We start from the raw sequence: 23,659 nt of genomic DNA, 5'->3' as shown, positions 1-23,659 counted from the left end.
ATCAGATGGCCCTGAAATAATAAGGAAGATTATTATTAGGCTAGTTCTTCCTGGCAAGTACAATCCCTTGCTGAAATCCAAATCCAGCCTGCAGCATTAATGAAATTGCCCCAGCTGTGGTTACTCTAACTAGAGAGCAAAGAAGAGAGGGGACTCACCGGCACAATCCCGGTCAACTGGGCATAGAAAATTAACCTCTGACCCCTAAAAATGACAGTCTGCTCTGGTGAAAGCATGTTAGCAGTCAGATCAGGAGGCAGATCCCAGCTCAGGGAGATGTCTTCCATCACAGACTGTAGAGAACGCTTCAGGGTTCTAAGAGCCTGATGGAAGAAAACAAAATAAGCACAACATATCAGAATGACAACCATAGCTACTGTTACCTGTACCTAGGTTTTTATCAATTGCTATGTGATATAGTACACATTATGCCTAATCCTTAATTGCATACTGGGAAATTAGCCTTATTTCTCTTGCTTTGCAAAAGGGAAAGCTAAAGTTGAGAGGTTTAATGGCATCAGTTTGAATAAAGGAAATGTTAAAGAAAGGAGATCCCTGGAGAAGAAAATTAGGTAAGAGTTGTTATCAACTGAGAAAGAGGAGTTCAGAAATACAATCCAAGATATGCTTTCTTGGTGCCTACTAATAAGATAAAATAACAATTTGCCATTCTATCCTACCTAGTAGACACATCACATTTGTTTCTGTTCCTTGCCTTGTATCCTTTGCATAAGGCATAGACTATAATACCAAAGGAGATATTAAAGAAGAGACTCAAAAGTTCAGAAATGAAATCTAAAGTTCTTTGTCTATCCTCTTAAATACAAAAGCCTCAGCCTATTTCAGCACCTCTTCTCCAGATTTCCAGCTATTAGGGCCAGATATAATTCTCTAAGTGCTACAGTGGGGCCCTTTTCCAAAAGCATATAGGAAAATGGGAAAGCCCCACTGCAGGCTAAGCCCATGGGAAATGCATCCCAGAGTCAAGTTTTGCCTCTGCCTTTGTAACAGCATCCTAACCCTGTCTCATACTTGGTCTGGACTATCCATCTCTTGACCCACTGTATCCTGTCCCTCACCTTGTACTGCATCCTGTCCTTGCCTGTGATAAACTCTGAAGTGCCCCCTGATACTCGAGCAATGTTTTTTATTAAGCTGGTGGAAGCACCTTCTCCAATACCGAATGAGAAACATCTGTAATTGTAAAAAGATGGAGGTTAGAGACAGGTTCTCAAAGCAAAATTATCAAATTAGCTCAGAATGGGCAAACAAATATGATAAAATTGTTTACTTTCTTGACCAAAGCATAATAGCTTCTCTTTATTAAGCAAATTGTATATTTTATGAGCCATAATAAATGCCTTTAATCAATGATAAAATCATGAATGTGCTATGAGACAGGCTTCTGTTTCATTTTGTAAATAAGGTATTATAAAATGAATTTCAGAAAGTAGTCATGGATCACACCCCTAATAAATAGTAGACATGGAACTGAAACAATGGTCTCTCTGACTGCAAAACTCCCTCCAGCAAACCGAGCAAAAGACAGAAACTACCACTAGTGTCTGCCTGATGCTGTTCTGGCATTGTATTCACCCTGGCCTGGTCATTTCTAGACAGGAGAAATGTTCCTCCTGCTCTTCTAACTGGAAAGTTCTTGCCTCATTCTGCTCCATTTGCATCAAAATAGCTTTTTAATCATCATTTGGTTTAACAAATACAGTTGTCTATAAACAGAAAATCCATTGATGATATTAATATAAGCATTTTTAGAATGTAAGTCAGAAACATTTTGCATTATAATTTAATACAATGGAATTTTGGCTTATGGGTTAGTGTGAGAAATCATCCGCAAGTCTAGGGACTCCCACATTGGGTTAAACTAAACTAAGCTATATTGTGTTACTCTAAATTTGTAAGGGTAAGGACCAGATTTCTAATTGTAGTGGCCTAACCAGAGTCATATTTCCCTATAGAACATAGCCTACCAACATCTTTAAAATTCTGACATGATCTTTGAACTATAGCCTATGCTATAAAGTGCCTATGTAGTTTTAAAAATCCTTTTATATATAAAAAAATTGAAAAATTTTATTGCTGGCTAACTTTATGGTTAGAACCTCAATAAAGTGCTTGAGGTAGATGATAATAAAAACACTAATTACAAATTTTGATTTAGCACTTATTTTGTGTCCAGCACAATTCCTGATACTTTACTTAGTTTTATTTTATTAACTCTCAAAATAAATCCATAAGGTAAATATTATTAGCATCATCATTTTCAAACAAGAAAACTAAGACTTGGAAGGGTCAGTCGATTATTTCAAACATTTCGCAAGCAGAAGAGCTAAACCTTAAACGTAAGAGTTCTTAATAGATCATAATTTTATGGGATGTCATCTTACATGAGTTCTGCTATCAGCAATGCTAGACACAGTTATCTCAACCCAACAGAGAACTACAGAATGCAGACATAGTATTTTTAATATTTTTTTAACAGCAAAGGGCCACCAAGATAAGAAGCTGTAAGCTGAGGCTTTGGAGAGGAGGGAAGTGAGAAGAAATGGGCCTACTAATTCTCGGTGTCCACTTAGGCTTTGCAGCAAGTATCAAGTACAAATGGGTGGCTGAATATCTAAGGTGCTTCATAGAGGCAGGAGGGAAAAAGGAACAGTTTGAGTCTTTCAAAGGGAAGTTGTCCCTGCACCTCACATTTTTCAGATAGAATGCTATGGTCCTAGAGATCGAGTGAATTAGAAATATGCCAGCCATCACAATAACTGAAGTTCATAGGGCCAGAACTGCACTATGACTACCGGCTCATATTCTAGCAACTCACCAGAAACAAACAGTAAGACATCTCAGAGGTAAGATATCACTTTCACTCCGTAATGATTCATATAAAATATCTGAAAACTAGCCAAAAGAATAGAAAATCTTCAAACATTGGGAAATAAGGTTATATATTGGCAAGTAACGTAGACTTACAAAGGAAATCATAATAATAACTAGGGAATATCCTCAAATTGAAGCCAGTGAAAAAGCACATATCCAAATTTAGGATCGAGCTACAGACATAGCTCTAAAAATTCATTAGAAACAAAAAGTAAGTCTAAAGATCAACTACCTAAGTATTCATATCAAGATGTTGGATAAAAAACAGCCAATGCACCTAGCAACATTATAAGAAAGGAATGAAAAAGGTAGGAGCAGATGTTAATAAAATAAAAAACTATAAACTATACAGAATTAACAAACCAAGAAAAGATGGTTCTTTAAAGATTATTAAAACTAATAAGCTTCTAGGTCAAAGAAAGAACTAGAAAAGGCATAAATATCATCTGAAGTTAAAAGGTAACCTCACTGTAGATTCTGCAATATTAAATGATATATGACAATGTCACAAACAATTTAAAGCAAACAAATTTGAAAATTTAGGTAAGATATCCAAACTCACATAGAAATAAAATCATATAAAATATGAATAGTTCAAAAAGAAAAATTTTGTTTGAGTTTTCCAGGTCTAGAGAGCCCACTAGCAATGTTTTGTAAATATTTAAGAAAGAAAATCTTCCAGAATCTGGAAAGAAAAATGCAACTTTTACAACTCATTTTATGATGCAAGTGTGACCTTGATATCAAAATTTGGCAAATAATTATAAAAATATGCACTTATTTCCACAAAATCCTAAACAATTATTAGCAACTGAATCCAAAAATATATGACAGAGGTTAATACATCACAACCAATTTGGATTTCTTGAAGAAATGCAAGATAGGTCTAATATTTAATGACAACCATTATTTTTAGATAATAAAAGAATAAAGAATAAAATCATACACTTTTCCTAATGGATGCATAAAATCCTTTGTATGAAATCTAGCAATCACTCATAATTCAAATAAGAAAGGAAGAAAGAGAGAAAATTCTCAAACCACAAGATCCCTTTGATGTGTACGTGAAAAAAACCCAAAATCTGACCCCACCTCACACAATGCACACAAATAAATTTTATGTGTGTTCTATGTCTAAAGAAAAAAGAAAAAACAACAAAACTTCAAAATAACAAAAAATATCCTCATAAACTTAGATGAGGGGACTTCAATTAACAAGACACAATGAAAGTGCTAATGATAAAGAAAAAGAGTAATGAATTAAGTTAAAGCCAAGAATAACTTTTAACCAAAAGGTAGTATTTTGAGAGTAAAGACAAGTCATAGTGTAAAAACACATATTTCTAGACCATATAGTCAACAATGTGCCCGTAACCAAACCATAAAATGAATACAGATGAGTAGAAAAAGAAACTCAATCAATAGAAAAAATAAAAGTAGGAAAGATATTTGAAGTTACGTGACAAAATAAGATGTCCAAATGACTAATAAATATGAAAAAGTGCATGAAGTTGAGCTGCCAAAAAAATGTAAATTAACAATATAATGAGATACCACTTACTTCACATATATAAAACTGGCTAAAAGTTAAAGACATAAATGATACCAAATTTTGAATAAGAAATTAGGCAACTGAAAATCTTCAATAAATCTGGTGTGAATTAAATTATTATATCAACTTGGAAAATTACTGGCATTTCCCAGAATTCTATAACTCTGTCTACTCAAAAAATGTATATGTATTCAACTATGTATATAAAGCTATCCCATGGTATCCTTTGGAGATTGTTTCCAAGAAGACCCTATACAGATACCAAACATGAAGATGCTAAAGTCTCATATAAAATAGTGTAGTATTTTCATATAAGCTACACACATCCTCCTACAAAATTTAAATCATTTGTAAATGTATGAAAACTAATACAGTGAAAATGCTATGTAAAGATTGAATCAATGGATGCAGAACCTGCAGGTAAGTATGGTCAACTATATAAATATGCATGAAAAAATATATGTACAAAAATGTAAGAATGTTCATAGAAGCATTATTATTAACACTCAGGCCAAAGTTCATCAGCTTCAGAATCAATATAAATGACAGTATTATAGCATAGTCTTTCCACCAAACATTGAACACTAAAGAAAACTAACTATAGCTGAATATAAAATGTTTGCATAGCAACATACTGTTGAAAACAATAAAAAGCAATACTCACAAAAAAATACTGTATAATTCACTTGCTTTAATTTAAAATCAAGCACAATGCCTGGAGTTATAAGTCTGGAGAGCTACTCTAAGTGCATTGTAATTGAAGGCAGGGCTTAACAGAAAGAAGTCTGATAACATTCCAGCTCTCAACTTGTGTGAGAGTTGCACAGTGTACTTGCTATGATAGTTCATCTGGCTGGTTATTTATCATTTGTATAGCTTTCTATGTTTTCCTTTGTTAACTATGGTTATAATAAAATTTTTCAAAACACTAAAGGACAGGGAGCTTGCTGTGTTATTGGTGTTGTTTAGAAAAGTAGTTTTAACTACTGTAGGGAAGAATAAATTGTTAGCTAGTAAAATTAAAATTTTTCAATGTTTTTGTTCTCGGCAAATAAAATCAACACTGATACTAGACTTCAAGTGATATTACTAAGATCCGATCATCACAGGAGAAATCATGTTCTCACCATACCTGTGTTTCTTGCTGTTGAATTTAACTTCTTTAATTACACTAAATGTATCAGTAACTTCTCCATCTGTGAAGACAAAAAGCTGTACAGAGAAAGCCTCTGTCAAGTTCATTCTAAGTTACCAGAATTTGCCCTTGAAAACCCAGCTGTTTCATTTCAGATGTTCCAATGCCTCTTCAAACAGGACCCCTAGTATTCCATGTCACCTCACCATATTCCCACCAGATGCTCAGAACTCAGAATTTTCAGGCCCTCCCCACATTAGATCCCTATGAAGCATTTGTGGCCTCTACAAAAGCACTTCTGCTGTCCCTCACATGGAATTTAAAAAGAAGAAAATCTCTCCTCTTACTTTCTCTTTCTTACATGACAAAAGACTCTCAATTACAGACTCTCCCCAGTGAAGTTTAGGGACAAAGATTCTTGAGCAGTTTCCACTTTCTTTGTCCCTGCTGCTGGCTCTATTGTGATTCTTACCTGTAGGGGGTGACCAGGGATGGAAGGTCCCCTGAAAATTTTCTGGAGTGGTGTCAAGATTTCAGTGCCCCCTAGGTCTGCTTTCAGGAGCTGGACTCTCTCCACTGCCTCCTCCATTGTTTGCTGAGTGTACTTCACACTCTCCCTGAGAGAAAGGAACACACCTGGTTACAGGAGGACAGCTCAAAATTGCCCCTGTTGAGAAAATAATAATCCTACCTGCAATCACCAGTTCCCAAGTCAGTGCCTAGTAACACTTTCAACAATATTTATATATATTTGTAGGCTTTCTATGGCCTTTCCTTAGACTTACGGAAAGAATGCCTCAAAGGAAGATCCAAATCCATAGATGTTGAAATAACAGTCTAGCGGCAAACTCTTTAACAACAAAATCAGTGTCTCCTGAAGGTAAGAGAGAAGAGGGCACAGAGTGAAAGGACTCTCTCAGACTCCAACAGTCTAACTCTTGAGTGTGGGCTACCACTCATTTCATGCCCTTTCGATTTTAAGACTATCTGTATGGTGGTCATGCTGGCTATCACTCAGGTGGAGCACAGAGCTACAGCTCCAAATAGACCCTCCTAGAACTACTCAGATGCATCCCCATTTTAGTGTGTGATGCAGAAAGAAAGAAGACAATTTTACCTTGGCTGCCTCTATGCGCAGCTGAGACCTGTCCTGTTTACTCATAGGGGTGTCCATGCTTCCTGAGCGGTCCATGAGGAAGATGAATTCCCCACAGATCATTGATGTCTCAGTGTCTGGAATATCTGGGTAGAAACTCACCATGACGGCTGGATCTCCCATCAAACTATCTACACAGAAAAAATAAGGACCCTGTAAGATGAAAAGAACTCAAGAATTTTAAAGTTCATAGGAATCATTCTTTTTTTCTTCTTCTGTGTTCCTAGGGATTATATTACTTTTTTATTTTATTAGAAAATAAAAAAATTCATAACAAAATAATAAAAGAATAACAATAGTTGATATGCCATGTATCACTGTCTTCAGAATAGTTACTCAGAATAGAATACATAAGCCAAAAAGATTCTCAAAAAAAGAAACAGATAATAACACAAAACTTCCTTTTCAATGAACTAAGATAAACTAGTAGTATAAGTGAAATAAATTAGCATATATATTAAATATTTTTGAAACTACAGAATATGCAATTCGAGGAAGTATTTGAACTTCCCTCTACTTCCTATGTCTCTTGGTTTTCTTTAAACCAGTTATTCCAAGTTTTATTGATATGGGTCAAATCATTTCTCATACCAAGTTTTCCATAATCTGTCTGCCATCTATGTTGTGTCTGGGCTCCAAATGTGTAAGCCAAAGACTGCAATCATGGGTATGTTTCTGTCCATTTTGTCCAGTGTGCTGGGATATGGGGCAGAGAATTGTGAATAGAGTGCTCTCCAGAGAATTGTGAAGAGAGGATATTTGCTCCATAGGGTTTCTTTGGACTGGGTCTACCTTGTTAGAAGGGGTACACAGTGTTCTGCAGCAATTCTCCCTAGCATTCCTACACTAGTAGTTAATCAGAAAACTGGTTTTGGTCATCTTCTTGAAGTTCACTTATTTCTTCTTCCTCAAGAGAGGTGACACCATTGGCAGTCAAATTCCTCATGCCATCCAGAGCAGCTAGGTGGCACTGAATACAGGAATTGAAAACTTGAACTACATTTTGAGTACAAAAGCCTTTATGGAAATGTTTATCATCTTGGACCAAAGTTAGCCAGTACTCCAGCAATTTATCATATGTTTCCATGTATACCATGTCATCTTTATCAAGCACTTCTTCCAGTGCAGCACTTTGCCCAAAAGAACAAGTGAGGTGTGTGAGGCAGTTAACAAAGGAGGAGAGAATTTCACTAGGAATGGCAGTTAAAAAGTTTCGAGGGAACACAGTTATCACATTGCTAATAATGCTGGAGATTCCCACAGCTTCAAAATCTTCTATTTCAATTCCATTGATAGTATTCAGTAACCCTTCAATAAAGTGTGCTAGATAATCAACTTGTGATTGTCATCAGCGAAGACAGGTCCATGCAGATAGGCTAACTGGGCAAGGCACTACAGAGAATCCTGTGCCATCTTCTCCTGTGAATCCTGTGAATCTTCTCTGATTTTTCAATGTACTGTGAAGAAAAGTTCCGTAACTCTGCTGTCCAGAAGAGTCTCCTACCAGGACTCTGTTGGCTTCAATGGCACATTTTGTGAGGATTCAAACATCGCTATATAATGTCTGCCCAAATTTGGAAGAAGAAAGTTCCAGCTCAGGACTTGATTGGCCAGTGCAAGGTAATGCTGAAACACTGAGGACATCTGCATCTTGAGGTTTTCCTGCCTGCTGAACTCCTGTAGAACTTCAACAGTTAACATGAAGATCTGGTGAAGGTCTTCTTCCTGCAAAACTCTTGCAGTTACCATGGAATTCCATACTCTGTTCAGTGTTGCTAGTCTTCCTTGAACTTGAGAATAATGCAGTTAGAATAGAACCAGGCCAGTGTTTGCACAGTGGGATTGCCACTACTTATCACCTGGCTGACTGCACAAAAAATGCTTTTATAGTCAATAGATTTATCTAATGATCTTCATTTTACATTTACTGCTACTGCTAATAGAATCTGTTACCGAGCATACCTTTGAAGGTTGGGCCTCTGTAAGACATAGGTTAAGAGGAATGAATGTTCTCAGGGACTCAATGTTGCCTTTTTGCAAAAGAATCTACTCTCAGACTCCTGCCTCCATTATGATGGCTGCAGCTTGGAAAAGGACACAGTCCACTTTATTAGTTTCTGTTCTTTTTCTAATCCAGTGAACTTGCTCTAGCACCACAAAGAGGTTAGTGCCTCTCAGAAGACATCAGGCAGGTGGCAGCTAATCTCAGATCACAATTTTCACAAACTTTTCCTCTCTCCAACTGTTACTTCCACAGCAGGAAGAACCAAAATATGCTTGTACACTGCAAATGGTGATTTTGATTTTCAAAATGATAAGAATATGTGTTCTGCATGATGTCATTGTTCATTGACCACGGAAGGTGATGCCATCAGAATTTTGGCCGTGTTCTCCAGCTGAGTGATCACCTCTGGGGGCACCAGTGTCGCCTCCATCATGGTCTCTCTTCAATGATCCCCACTGCTGCATGGGATCGGGTGCCATGGGCAGCCAATCACCACCGCCACCCTAGATCCTCATGGGTTTCCGAGGCAGTCTGCTGTGGACGCTGGCTTCTGGGCTTTGGCGGGTGTAGCGGGGCAGCTGGGTCCTGGGCTGCCAGGAGTAAACAAGTAAGAGCCAGGTTGGCAGCATCCAGCATTGGGCTATCTCTGGCAGAAGGCCCAGAAGGCTGCTGCCACATTACCACACTGTCTGTGCTGTGTCTCTTCTGTTTTGCTCTGTATGTGTTTCTCATGTAAAAGAAACCACGTGATATGTGAGTTTGTGTGTCTGACTTATTTCACTTAAAGTTACGTTCTCAGGTTGCATTCATTTACTTATCAATGCCTCAGGTTTATTTTTCTTTATGGCAGCCTAGTATTCTATTGTGTATAAATACCACATTTTCCTTATCCATCCATCTGTTGGTGGACAAATATGCTGTTTTCCAAGATCTGGCTATTATAAACCATGCTCCCCGTACAGCTATTTGATGTTTCATAAAAAAGCCAGAAGGATGCGCTGGAAGAAAGATAGCCTCTTTAACAGACATTGTTGGGACAACTGGATATGCACACGCAGAATTTTGAGTCTAGACTCATATATTTCACCATGCACTAAACTAAAATCAAAATGGATCAAGGATCTACATGTTAAAAGACACAATCTGCTGGAAGATAAAATTGGTATAACTCTTGAAGATAGAGGCATAGGCCAGGACTTTCTGAACAGAACCACAATGGCACAAGAAATAATGCCGATGTAGGGATAGAGACCCTTGGGTAGGGAAAGAGGAGGGACTCCTCCCCACAAGGAGTTAAGACAGGTGGTTGAACAGGTTTAACCACCTGGAAAGAGCTGACACCCTCTGGTTGCACTTTATCTGTATGCTGTACCTTGCAAAGCTTGGTTTGCAAAAGTTAAAAGAAAAAAAATTAAACCTGACCCTGAAGTGTGAAAAGCCCCCAAAGACCCTTCCCTAGCCTCTCTAGTAATGAGCCAATCAACCAATCAAGTAGGGGCTCCCTCAGCCCAGAGACAGAATAGGGCCCCAACTACTACACAGTAATACCTCGAGTCCCCCTTCAACAGTGGCTCCATTTTGGGCACCCTAGCCTGTCTCTCTGAGAGAAGGCAGCTGTACTCTTGCATCCTTGCTGAATAAAAGTACAAACTTTGCTTCTACGCTTCTGATCTCTGATTCTTCCACAACCTTCTGCTTTGTTGGGAGAGTCAGGCCTGGGATGGTGGGGACTCTCTGCCCACAACACCAAGAAGCAACAAATGGAATCATATCAAATTAAAATGCTTCTGCACAGCAAAGAAAACAACCAACACAGTGAAGAGACAATATACAGAATAGGGAAAAAAATCACGTTATTCCATAGAGGATTAACATCAAGAATATATAAAGAACTCAAAAAAATTAGACTCCCCAAAATAAAAGACCCAAGTAAACAATGGACAACTGAACAGACATTTTTCAGAAGTACAAATGGCCAATAAATACATGAAAATATGCTTATTATTGTGGGTCATCAGAGAAATACAAATTAAAAATACACTGAGATACCATCTTTCTTATCCAAGAAAGAATGACTATCATCAACAAATCTAAAAACAAATGCTGGAGAGGATGTGGGGAAAAAGAAATTCTTCTACATTGTTGGTGAGATTGCAAACTAGTACAACCACAATGGAAAGGAGTGTGGCAATTCCTCAACAAACTAAAAATAGAAATTCCATTTGACTTAGCTATCCTACTTCTAGAAATCTTCCCAAAAGAGTCAAATTCATCATATTACAGGGACATATGCATATCTATGTTTATAGGAATCATTCTTAGTAAGTTTAATCAGGAACTAGAGAACCTCAAATCCAAAACCCTGTTCAATTCTATGCACTATCTGCTTGCAAAGGGCTTTCAGTGAATTATAAGCATACAACAGAGACAAAAGCAGAACAAATATGAAAGAAAATAAGAGGGTAGAAGTTAGCAGGCCCAAACAACAGAGTAGTGTCAATGGATGCCAATTTCCTGGCAACTCATTAAGTAAATGAGACACATTAAGTAAATATTTCCAGCATTATCCCAAAGAAGCAAATAAAATCGAGAGAAAGTTTATCACTGTTTAAATCTTTAATTTTCAACTTTGAAGGAAATGTTCATGTGTGTAATTTTTAAGCTGACAAATCTGAGGGACATTTATAAGCATTATACATGTGACATAATTACATCTGTTTTGGATATGCAGCCCTCACAGATACTCCCTAGAAGAAAGGGAAGCCCTAGGATTCTTTTTGATTTCCAATAATCTCATTCAAACAATGGGGTGAGTGAGTCCATGGGAGACTACTATACCTGGATAAGTTGTCAAAGTCATATCTGTGATCTTTGGAGCAAGTGAAAGTTGATACTAGAATTGAAAAATTAGTGTTGAGAAAGAAATAACATAAGAATGACTGGGTTATATGAATTCTAGTGTTATAGTTCAGGGAATATAAAAGGATACAAGATCACATCCCATTATCCTACTTTTAGAGAGTGATTCCTGGATGAGAGGTTTAAATTCACAGTAACCCTAGGATTCAATAAGGGTACAGGATGGGGTTCAGTTTCATCTCATATACATAGGATGTAACAACAACCAGTCTATTTAAATTGGTCTCATCCAGGAAATATATGACAGACTATTCAATGAAAATGAATATTTACAAAATCCAGACATCTGGATACACAGTGAAAGAATAGCATTTTTGATGAGTTAAATAAAATCATTTCCATGCTGAGAGACAGATGCTTATAAAGGATCTAGCACTGTAATAAGCAATAAGAAAAGCTGCCACAAGAATTATATGAATTAATCTACACAGTGGACCCTTGACTGAAGAACTCAATCAGTTCCCGAGGGCTAGTTGTAACTTAAGTTGATTGTAAGTCAATAGAGCTGAGATCTGGATGTTTACCTGGATACATGCTATAGATAACAAGAGGCAGAAATAGGTCCATCAACTTAACTAACCCAAGTTGTTCATATGTCAGGCCAGTCGTAACTTGAGGGTCCACTGTAAGCCATTTGGAACAATACCATGTACATAGTAAGCATTGTTTCAACTTGTTAAGTCTAATTCAAATTATCTTCACTCACACAAATCTCAGCTTCATTTGATTCTATACAAAGTCTCTCAACCTTAGTTCCTCTACTTGCTTGAAAAGAACTAAGAATCAACATTTGTTTTCATCTAATTGTAATTATTAGACACATACTTCCTGTGTGTTTACATATTTTTCCTATTCATGAATTAGTTTTATAGGGGAAAACTGTATGTATTAGTTTTCTCTAATTTCCCATTCTTGGAGGCCTTTTCCTCAAGTTGCTTCAATCTTTTACTGTACATTATTTTAGTAACTGCATAATAGCTCATTAAGTTACTGATGGCATATTGAATTTAATCACTGTAAGGCATCTTGATTGTTTACTAATATTTGATATTAAAATAGCAGACCTCAGTGCATACTTTTAATTATATTTAGATTTATTTTCTAAGGAAATATTTGAAAATTGGAATTACTGGAATGAGTATTTTGACATATATAACTAAACTTTGTTGTAAAGTGTGACATCAAATTATTTTGCCTCAAGCGATTTGAGAATGTCACATCTGCCACACCTTCTAAGCCGTGAGAGATTATCAGATTTGAAAATTTTCCATTGCTTGAAAGTTTAAAAAAAGCCATGATTACATTTTATTTGCTTTTCTGTAGAGACCAATCACTGTCATATGTTTATAACTGACTGTATTTTCTCTTATAAATTATCTGTTCATTTTCTTTGCCCAATTATCTATTAACCTACTTAAATTTGCCTGTAAGACATAACAGTGTGATATTAATTTAAGCATTTTTTGCATGCTATTGGGTACACTTTTTAAATATTTCACGTTCATATGTTTTACTGCTACTGAATGAGGAGGAAAAAGGGGAGAATAATTTGAGGATGATTCCAAGACAGAATTACTTCCTAGGAAGTGACTACACAAGGAGAAAGAAAATACCTGGTTTCCTTTCAGGCATCGCCATCTCCACAGCAACACTGGGGCTGTGCACTGCACTGTAGTAAATAAGAAGTTCCATGTCCCGATCAAACTTGTGTCCTTCAGCCAACGAAACCTGATTGGGGACCAGCAAAGGAGCCACATTGGAAACACTACTCTTTGATTCCTGGGGCTGCAGTCAGAATTGAGTGCTGTAAGTTTCTTTCCAAAGTGAGTATGATCACGAGCAGGGATGAGAATACAGTCTGGGCATTGAACAGGGAAAAGGAAGGAACACAGTACATCTTCAGGGTTAATGGTGAAAAATAAGGAATAGATGGAAAGGGTTGGATGAGGACCACATCAAGACCTGCACAAGAGGAGCACTTGCAACAACAGTAATGTCTCATTAATTACCTGAGCAGAAGTCTTATCACCTTCAAGGTACTCCATAGGACTCAAAGCGCAGTTGGACTGGACCCTGTTGATTCCATGCTGAGAACTGATGGTGGCAACCATGGTGAGTGTGTAGGGCAGGTTCTCCAAAGGCACTATAGGAGTCTTCAGATCAAGGCAACTGTCCTCAGTCAGCCCTACAAAAATCACACTAATCCTATTTTCCTTGCCAACACTTTTTAACATATCTATAAACTTAAGGGAATTTCTCCAATTATGCCAGCACTTGGTATTCAAAAGAGAGGTACTCACCAGAGAGATGGTACCTAGGATTCAGGATAGCTGGGAGCACGTAGCGTAGAGCCCCGTCTGCTTCCAAGGGCAGCTCCTGCACATACCTCAGTGTTAGTGCCACCTTTGACCCTGGTTGGAGGTTGCCCACATTGCAACAGAAGACATCCCTGGAGGACTTATCCTCTTCCAGTAGATAAGCCTGGCAGCCCTGAGAGATGGCAACCTCATAGTCAGTGTGGGCCTGCAGAAAAATACCAACAGCAAGGAAAAGTAACATCAAAAGAAGAGATGAATACTACAGAAAACAGACCACTGGGGAGGGGCTGTGATGGGTTTTGTCACATGCACAGCTAGCCGTATTCTGAATGGCTCTAATAGATCCCCCCCCCCACCAAATGATTTTAGGAAAATAACAATTATAAAGGAGTGGAAGAAAGACCATTCAACAGCAGAATGTTTTTGTGAGGTTTCATTTAGTAGAGACCCTAAAATGTGTATTATAAGGAAAGAATAAAGAGACACTGTATTTATCTCTAGTACCTTCATCTTGTCCTGTAACTCTGCCACAATTTTCTTCCCATCCACCAAGGCCTCAAAGGTATAGACAGCAGAATCTTCATCCATGGGGAAAACGAAGAAGGCCTCCAGAGCAACCTTTTCCTCATTCTCATAGTGTAAGGTTGCAGAAACACCAGCTACAAACTCACGGATGGACAGCGTCACAGAGATGTCCTTCAGGGCCACTGGAGAGAGATCAGGGTTCAAGAATTTAACAAGCTTTAGTAGAGTTCCCCATGCAGGCCAGGAATTGTTCAAAGTACCAAAGATACAGTGGCAAGTAAAAGTCAAGAATCAGGCTTGCCTGGTTGATCTTGGTGAGTGAGCAGACCACAGGCACGCACCATGGCGAAGCAGGATTTCTGTGGAAAGATACATACAGCGTGAGCAGAGTGGCATGTTGGGAGCTTTCCATTCAAAGGCCAATAATTTACATGATTCTCTCTGGCATCAGAATGCATTCAGAGGGTTAGTGTTGGAGCTAGGAAGAATAAAGATGGAGAGAAGGAGACAACAATTTGGAAGGTTAGCTCCTAATGCCAGCCCCAAATAGGAAAGCTGCAAGATACACTAAATGTCCACTAACAGGAAATCTCCAAAACATGCTGTGGCTGCTCCCAACGACAATATTACTTCTTCAGCAGTGTTTAATAACCCACTTATCTTCTATCCAGAGAATCTACAGATGGATTTGATCCTAGCGAAGGGCCCTAATGCCTACGGAAGCTGCTCTGGAACAGTTTTGAACTAATCACGTAGCTAGCTTAACTCTCCCTGTTCTGTGACCTGCACTACAATCTCCAGCACCAATAAGGGAGCTATTCACCTTGAGGAGCACACTAAAGCAACATGACACCCATGTGCTTATTCACAGGCTCTGGATAGAGGAGTTATTGAGAACTCCACCCTTCCCTAATAGATCTGTAGGTCAGAAAAAACAGGAGGCCTTTGAGAAGGACCACTTTTTCTCCTAGAGCAACTCCACCCTGAGGGATTCTGAAGCTTTTGGCAGGACTATTTCTAGGCCCTGTAAGCTCATTACAACCATATTTAAAGCATACTTTATTACTGGGCCTGAAGGTCAGTTGTAAAACACTTGCCTAGGATGCATAAAGCTCTGGGTTCAATCCACAGCACAGAAAGAAGAAAGAAAAAAACAAGCAAACAAATATTTGACCCCAACCAAAAGCAAAGCTCATGCTAATTATCCATCTAGGATATCAGTGGTATTCCTGTACACCAAGCTCTATTCTCACAAAACCACACCAACAAATTAGGCTCATCATTGTACATCTGCCATTTAGAACAACTACATGAAAATTAAATGTGCTAAAATATCTCACATTTTCGCAACAGTTGAAGGGACAGAAGACTGCATAGAAAACAGAAGACCGTAAGTGTGGCAAATTCTCTCAAGAAAAACAGGCTGTGAGTAGGGTGTCAAAAAAAATCTCTAGTACTACCAGGAGGGAGCTTAAAGCAAGCGACTCACACAGGAGCGAAACAGCTGAAGGACTGTGTCAGACAACCAAAGCTCTCAGGCTGCCCCATACTCACCAAGGTGGCTGTGAGAAAAGAGAGCAGTAGATAGCATCCCCTAAAAAGAAACAACCTTATTTTCCAGAACAAATTCCTCGTCCAGAGAAACTTGCTATGCTGCACCCTCTGCCCATCCTTCCTCAGTACAGAGCTGGACTGGGTCAGAATTCTGTTCTGTTCTAGGTGTTCTTCAGAAAAGCACCTAGGAAAAGAGGGTAAAGACTGTCTATGGCAGCTCATCAAGCTCAAAACCTGCACCTGAGGCTCTCTGGGAGGCTTCTCACTGGGACAGCGAGCTATCTCAGGCGGACACTCAGGATCACAAGAGTCCTGCTCAGAGCCACTAAGCTGGAGCCACTAAGCTGCAGGTAAGAAGGAGAGGGTAGCACAGTGGGCCACACCCCTGCACCTTGTTTCAGGGCAGGAGTGGAGAGCCTAGGATCTTTCCAAGGAGGAGATTTGGGGTGCACAGTGTGGGTTGCATAGAAACAGAGAGTAATTTAATCTTCAAATATTCAGTCCTAGATTTGTACTGCATGCGTATTTACACAAGGGACAGTGTAAAGCTCTTAAAATGCTTTATAGAAAGATTTATGGGCTGCGATCGATTGGAGTAGAGGCTTAAAGCCATATTTTCACAGCACAAACCTATAAAATCAGTTGCCTGAGAGTTAAAGAGGAGGAAAAGTTAAAGTGAAGAATAATTAGGAAAGGGGCCCTAAGATCCTTAGAAAATAGTTAAATGCCCCCTCAAACCCCGACATGATCCTCTCTACTGCCAAGCCTGTGGACAACCTCTGGGATCACACACCAGGACTAAATTCCCCACCTGTTCTTAGAACAAGCTCCAACAGAGGAAATGGAGGCAGAATGTGAGGCTCTCCCTCGCCCATCACCCCTCACCCCTCACCCCAGTGCCAGCAACAGGGTCACTTACCTTCCCCTGATCCACAGCTCTCCCAGTCACTGAAAATGAAAACAACTGTAAACACTGTTTCCTGGAAGTCCCACCCCCTCCTAGGGACCAGTTATAAAGTAGCAACTGTATGACTAAGGGACTGGTGGAAAATTCTTAAACAAATAGTGCAACTTCCGCTTTTCTGTGGGTAGACAGAAAAGTCTTCAGAAAAGAACATTTACTTTTTTCTTCTGTCAGGTCTGGCAAAGGAACAATTAGAGGATCAGCAAATGAAAGGGATGTGTTTTGCAAGTGAAAATGCTGCAGCAGTAACACCAAAAATGATACAAAAAACTGCTCATTTCTTTAACAGCCTTTCCCCAGGGTTGACAGTGTGGTAGACCCTGGTAATAAGACATGATGGGTATTTTGGCTCCTTATATTTAATTTGAATCTTCTATCCTCTTCTATCAGCAAGTTATACCCAAAGCCAGAGCAACACATGCACTTTTGCTTTAATGAGACCATATCTTTTCACTAAGGACAGAATTTTACAGGCCTAGGTAATCTCCGAACATTTCATCAGGGCAATAAAATGAAATGTTTGAGGTAACAATGTATCTGAAAGTAGCTGTGCTGATTTTCCTGGCTAAAGATCATGAGACATGATTGTATCTCTTGTATCATTTGTTTCACAAGAACTATTAAATCTAGGATTTAAGGAAAGTTTTAACCACTTTTGAGAATTTATGTAAAGAATATATGGCATGTATGTAAGACTCAGCCTGATTGTGTTTCCTACGCTATATTTGTTGAGGTAATTATTTCTCCCTAAGTTGTCTGTTCTTGATTCTGTAAAAGGAGGGCAATGACATACCTATCTTGCTGATTGCTTCTAAGAACTAATTGATCTTAACAGATGTGAGAGTATGTATATCTATAAATATACACATAAGTACACCCACATGCACATCATATACACATATATAGTAAAGAAAAATATAAGCATTATTGTATTTTATCAATACTAGGATCTATTTTTATATGTACTAAACTAATTGTGAGAAGGAATGACTCATATCTAGTATTTCTCATTGCTATCATTTCCTTTTATTAGCTGATATATCTGAGCACCGAAAGGAAGAAGCTGTAAAAGTGAGCAGAGTTCATTACCTAATCTAGCTCAATTAAAAGCTTAGAAATAGAAGTCAGCCATATGTGGTCAGATGTGACAGTTTGGCAAGAAGTAATTGAATCACAGAAAGCGTATGCTGGATATGTGTCAAGGACAGTTATATAGGAAAATCCCCTTACTCTGGCACAATATACACAATTAAACAGACCTTTCTAGTTATTAAGGCATGGATGCATTTTATTTATGTGCTTGTTTATATGCTGTGTTTAAACATGTTAGATAATGTCATTCTTTTCATATAAAATATTTAGTGAGTCCAGTAATTGAAATTTGGAATGAGAAATATATTGTTCATTATTTTAGTTAATAAATTTATGTGCAAGGCATTATTCTGCAAATTGGCATTGTGACAATAAACAATACAGAAAAAATCTTATCCCCCTAGGGCTTACATTGTAAGAGAAGGAAGTATTCAATAAACAAATAAGTAAATAATACTATATCTGGTAAATTGCTGAAAGAAAACAAAATATCATCAAGCATTTCTTTTTTTCTTTTTTTCCACTCAGTTTACTGGTACATTTTAGGTATACAATACAGTTACATTCATCATCGGGATCTTGTATCTTTTACATGTTGAATTTTGGTTCTTATTTTTTCCCCATTCCCCTGCCTTCCCTTCACCCCCTCCATCCTTCCCTATTTACAAAGACTTTATTTCCATGTTTTTCCTTTTCACATATTTTTTCTTTTCCCTTCTTTACTTTCCCCTACCCCTCCCACTTCCCCTACTCCTTTAGACATTTTCTTCCTATTTCACAATATCAATTATACATTTTGATTCTTATTTACACTTTTAGTTTTTCACACCAGAGAAACTATCATGAAATCAACCAATAACAAATGCTGGCAGGATTGTGGAGAGAAAGGAACCCTTCTTTATTGTTGGTGGGAGTGCAGACTGGTGCAATTACTGTGGAAATCAATATGAAGATACCTCAATCAACTAGGATTGGAAGTCCCATTTGACCCAGCTGTTCCTCTACTGGGTATCTTCTGAAAAAAATTAAAAGAATCATACCACCGTGATATATGTGCACCCATGTTTATAGCAGCACAGTATGTAATAGCTAAAACTTGGAAACAGTCCAACTACCCATCAGATGTGGGTTTTTCTATAAAATGGAGTACTACTCAACCATAAAGAATGAGAAACTGGAGACATTTGTAGCTAAGTGGATGCACATTGAGGCTATACTCCTAAGTGAAATAAATAGGACACACATGTGTAATCATCAAGCATTTCTTAACTATGAAACATGTCCTGCAGTAGTGCTCATGGATGATCTCTTCATTGCGTGAACATCACAGAGTACACATACACACACTGAGCTGGTGCAGGTCAATCATTCTTCCTCCTGATGCAAACAAAGGATGTATGTATGAAGTTACTGTTGGCATAAATAGCATATTGCTAATCAATTTCTTTTTCATAAACAGAAGGACTATACCCTAAAATGATAAAGTAGTGGTGTAATAAATTCATAAATCAAAACATAATTGTTTATTATCAATACCAATTATAATGAACCCAACATAATTGTATGTGGTACACTTGTGTGTGACTGGCAGCCCAGTAGGTTTGTTTACACAGGCACAATCACAAACATGAGATGAATTGTGCTTGACATAATGACAGCCATGACACCACTAGGAAATAGTTTTTCCGCTCTATGACACCTATGGTACCATCCATCATCCTATGTGTGGTCTGGTCAGCCCTTGAAAGAGATGCTTTTAAGTACACAGTACATGACTGTGTAGTAAAATACAGAACAAATAGAAGCTAGTTCACATTTGGTAGCTCTACCGAAAGATCTGTCTTTGTCACTTAGCATTCCTGAATATTTCCCAATATTGATTCTCAGCTTCTTTTCATCCCAAGATGAGCCAAGTCTGGCTATTCAGAAAAAAGGCACCTTTCCTAGCCTCCCTCAAAGCTGAGTGAGTTCTGGCCAACAAGAAACAAGAAACAAGTGAGGTAAGGGAAGAGGCAGAAACTGCAAAAAAAGACAGATTTGGCAGGGCCAGTCCCTGAGTTCTACAGATAATAAAAGGAGTAGATGAGATTATTTACCCAAACCAGAAACATAGGTTGATCAGGAGGGATTCATAAGCTTTTGGGTAGCCAATTCCTTTAAAGATTACCTTGATTACTTTGTTCTATTTTGTTATTTCAAAACCCACTCAATATTCACCATTTAATTGCACCTTAGGCTCAGAAGGCTCCTGCTCCCTGATATCCTGCTCTGGGTATCAGGGATGGGGCTCCTGAGGGACCATGAGAGCATTTAAAACCCCACAAAGGTAGGAGATAATTGCACTTCCCCTGCCTCTGAGTTCACCCTAGGCGACAGGGCAGCCAGCAGATGTAGAACATCCTCTTCCTGTGTGATTGTAAATGAAAAAGACCACTTCCAGTCTGAAGCCAGAGAATCCAAGCCCAATTCAATGGCATCAAGGGAAGAAGAGATATTTAGGATGGAGATCTCCAGAACTCTATAGAAGAAATTGAAGGCAAAAGGGGAGAGAAAAGAACTTTTCCTTCTCAGAGTCAGCCATGACCCCTTTGACCATGTAAGTGCTCTGAACTTCTCCTTCATCTTTGTCAGGTTTATTTCTTGACGTGGAGAAATGAAAATCTTTATGAGATGAAGATACATAAATTATCCTGGTTCTCTGAAGAATATATATATTCTTCTTGAATAGCTCCCTTTCTTTTTCTTTTTTTAAAAAAAATATAGTGTTTCTCAAGATTTTTTCACCAGTCCCATGTCATCCTGGCTTGACCCTGTCTCTCCAAGTGATCTCATTTGTGCTTAAATAAATTGACTGTCATCTCTATGCAAGCAAATTATTAAATTCATTAGCATGGGACTCCCCAGAATAATTACAACAATGAATAATCACATTATTATATACCAAAATTTTCAGAAACATGATATTTAATCTTTATAATAATTCTGTGAGGTGAATATTTTCTCACCTAATCAAAAGCAAACATTTAATGGATACACAGTATTTACCAAATACAACCGCATCAAATTTCATTTAATCACATGAGCACAATTGCAGTGGAGCTTGTCAAAACACAGATTTCTGGGAAACAAATGAAGAATGAAAAATTAAGAAGACTATTCAGTGACTTGGCAGGAACTTTTCTATTTTACCTCTTTTGTCCTGGCTTTGTTGATAACACTCTGTTTCCTCTCAAAAGTAAACAGGCCTAATTAGAATGATAACTTTTATAGGAGTAGTTGAGGTAGAGACTGCTGAAAAAGGAATTCTTTCCACTTCTTTGCAATGAAAAACTAAGGTTTGGAGAAACTGAGTTTCTGAAAACACTAGCCCATAGTCGTACCACCGAAAATCAGAACTTGAACTTGGGGCTTTAGACATCTAGTTCAAATTCTATTAACTATGCCATGTTGTCTCTTTGCTAGACAAATGTGTGGATTTGAGTTCCATCTTCTAGGAAAGCTGCAGCTACTTGCATTATCTATGCGCCCTAAACTATTACTTGAATTATCATTCATGGTCCCACGTGTCTTTGATGCCTATAAACCTATCTGGTGATGCTTCTAGGAATGGTAAGAAATTTGAATGTCTAATATGTAAACAACAGCACTTGAAATTATAAGGACAACAATAGTTTTTAAATGATGGAAAATAAAATCTCAATCTGAAATAGTATTACTTTCATATTTCCTATAAGTTTTATTTGCTTTGAATTTTAGTGCTTACCTTGTTTATCACTAATATCATGTATTAGCATAATTCATGTTTTACTGTGTTTTCAATGGTTTAGAAGAGTACTCACATATGGGCTGTGAGGGAAGCAGTGGATATGAAACCATGGCCCCTAATCTTCATCACAGATTATTTTTGCATTGCAACAAAATTTAACAGTCTGCATGGAAACCAAAGGTATTATCTAAACACTGCCCCAAATTGTGTTATTTTGTTGTGGCTATGCTCATGCTAATACTAAACCATTAAGAGAGTGTTTGGCACTTGCCTATGAAAGGGGTAAATAACCATTGCTGAGCACCTGTGAAGTGTCAGACACAATATTAGATGTCTCTTGAAACATTCTACTGCTGAATCTACCAGACAACTGACAGAATGAAACGCTATTCTATTTCAGAGAAAAGTAAACTGAAAGTAAAACAAAGTCACCAATTAAGGACCAGCTTAGATTTAAAAATATGTTTGCGTTCCTTAAAAATCTTTCTTTTCTTATCATAATTCTCTCAATGTCTCCTCTCTTCCAAGCTTCTATTATGAATGTAAATATATTTAATCTTTATAGCAATTCCAGGAGGGAAATATTATCTGGGTTCAATAAGAACAAGCATTTAGTGAAAATCCATGAGATTCCAAACAATCATAGAATGATCCTACATTTTTAATGATATTTTCCCATTTGTTTGATCTCGATTTCCAACACTCAACCACTTCTTTATATTTTCCCTTGCATTTTCACAGTTTAAAATTGCCTGTGTCATCCCAAATTTTCCTGTACCATTTTTTAAAAAGCCATTTCAATCAGAGTGTGTTAAAACACCTACATGGCGGTCATTCTGCTCCTCTCTGTTCAAGACAAATTGTTTGGAGGCCTCCAAGACTCGCCCTTGAAGAGACAGTTAATCCAGATCGCTGCTGCCACCCAGTGTCCAGACACTGTTTTCACTAGTTTAGCACATACAACCGGGCTCCACACTTTCAAATCCAGATGACTCTGAACAGAAAATAGACAAAAGTCTGGGAAGTGAAAAATATTGGCTTCATTCCAACAAGAAATCCGAAAGAACTCAGACTCAAAGAATTATATTCATTAAAAAGAGTTTCTATAAACCTGATGCCATAAGACAATAATAAAATAAATCGACTTCATTAATACATTGATAACATTATTCTGTAATTATAGTATTAAATAAGATGCATGGTCTAAATCTAGTACTTGAGGTTGTATGGATGTTTTTGACCAATTTCAGATATTTTTACACTGATTCCCTTTCACATGCTTTTTTATCATTATAAAAAATTCCATTAATCATATCTTTTCTATTTTCCCTCTACTGTACTTAAGAAGGTGTATTCTCTTTCCTTAACTCTTTACTGATCCTACATTTTATATTTTTGCCCAGAAATATACAATTATCAGGTACTCACTATTTTGAAAATGTTCAACACTCTGTCTATCTATGCTATGTCAACAATAGTTACTTTAGCTGGGCATAGTGGCACATGCATGTAATCCGAGAACTCTGGGAGGCTGATGTAGGAGGTCACAAGTTTGAGCCTAGCCTGGGCAAGTTAGAAATTTAGTGAGAGTCTGCTTCAAAATGAAGAATAATAATGATCTGTGGTTGTTGCTCAGGAATGAGGCTCTAGGCTCAATCCCCAGAGTGGTTTACAAAAATAAGGAATACATACTTTATATTTCACTAAATGTTTGAATTTCTTTCATTAGGCATGGAGTATAAAGCCAAAAGCAGGCTTAGTGCAAATATTACTTTCTG

At 37.7% G+C, this 23,659-nt stretch overlaps 1 protein-coding gene and 1 pseudogene across 12 annotated transcripts in view; both read right to left on the bottom strand.

Moving 5' to 3' along the window:
* The window catches only part of Vwa5a (von Willebrand factor A domain containing 5A), a 36,980-nt gene extending 19,906 nt beyond the window's left edge, over positions 1 to 17,074 (bottom strand). For 6 of the 12 annotated variants that reach the window (XM_087212626.1, XM_004870873.4, XM_013067854.3 and 3 more), the window contains exons 1-13: positions 16,979 to 17,074; positions 16,060 to 16,243; positions 14,807 to 14,864; positions 14,485 to 14,687; positions 13,963 to 14,185; positions 13,672 to 13,847; positions 13,276 to 13,390; positions 6,700 to 6,869; positions 6,368 to 6,456; positions 6,055 to 6,199; positions 5,580 to 5,659; positions 1,080 to 1,194; positions 159 to 323 (exon numbers count right to left, since the gene is read on the bottom strand). In XM_087212626.1, the coding sequence (XP_087068752.1) occupies positions 159 to 323; positions 1,080 to 1,194; positions 5,580 to 5,659; positions 6,055 to 6,199; positions 6,368 to 6,456; positions 6,700 to 6,869; positions 13,276 to 13,390; positions 13,672 to 13,847; positions 13,963 to 14,185; positions 14,485 to 14,687; positions 14,807 to 14,849 (1,524 nt within the window). In that variant the 5' untranslated portion in view covers positions 14,850 to 14,864; positions 16,060 to 16,243; positions 16,979 to 17,074. Of the gene's footprint in view, positions 1 to 158; positions 324 to 1,079; positions 1,195 to 5,579; positions 5,660 to 6,054; positions 6,200 to 6,367; positions 6,457 to 6,699; positions 6,870 to 13,275; positions 13,391 to 13,671; positions 13,848 to 13,962; positions 14,186 to 14,484; positions 14,688 to 14,806; positions 14,865 to 16,059; positions 16,246 to 16,870; positions 16,958 to 16,978 lie in introns of those variants that run through there. The other 6 variants (XM_087212629.1, XM_087212628.1, XM_087212625.1 and 3 more) reach the window with 5 other exon arrangements.
* LOC147827810 (exportin-4 pseudogene) lies at positions 7,343 to 8,941 on the bottom strand (annotated as a pseudogene).
* Positions 17,075 to 23,659: the final 6,585 nt, after the last annotated feature.

Source organism: Heterocephalus glaber, unplaced genomic scaffold, assembly GCF_053883595.1.
Source record: "Heterocephalus glaber isolate CG9 unplaced genomic scaffold, H.glaber_assembly_v1.0 deba00001431, whole genome shotgun sequence".
Lineage (NCBI taxonomy): Eukaryota > Metazoa > Chordata > Mammalia > Rodentia > Bathyergidae > Heterocephalus > Heterocephalus glaber.
Note: the sequence above shows the minus strand (reverse complement) of the source record. Positions and strands in the feature narration are given on the sequence as shown.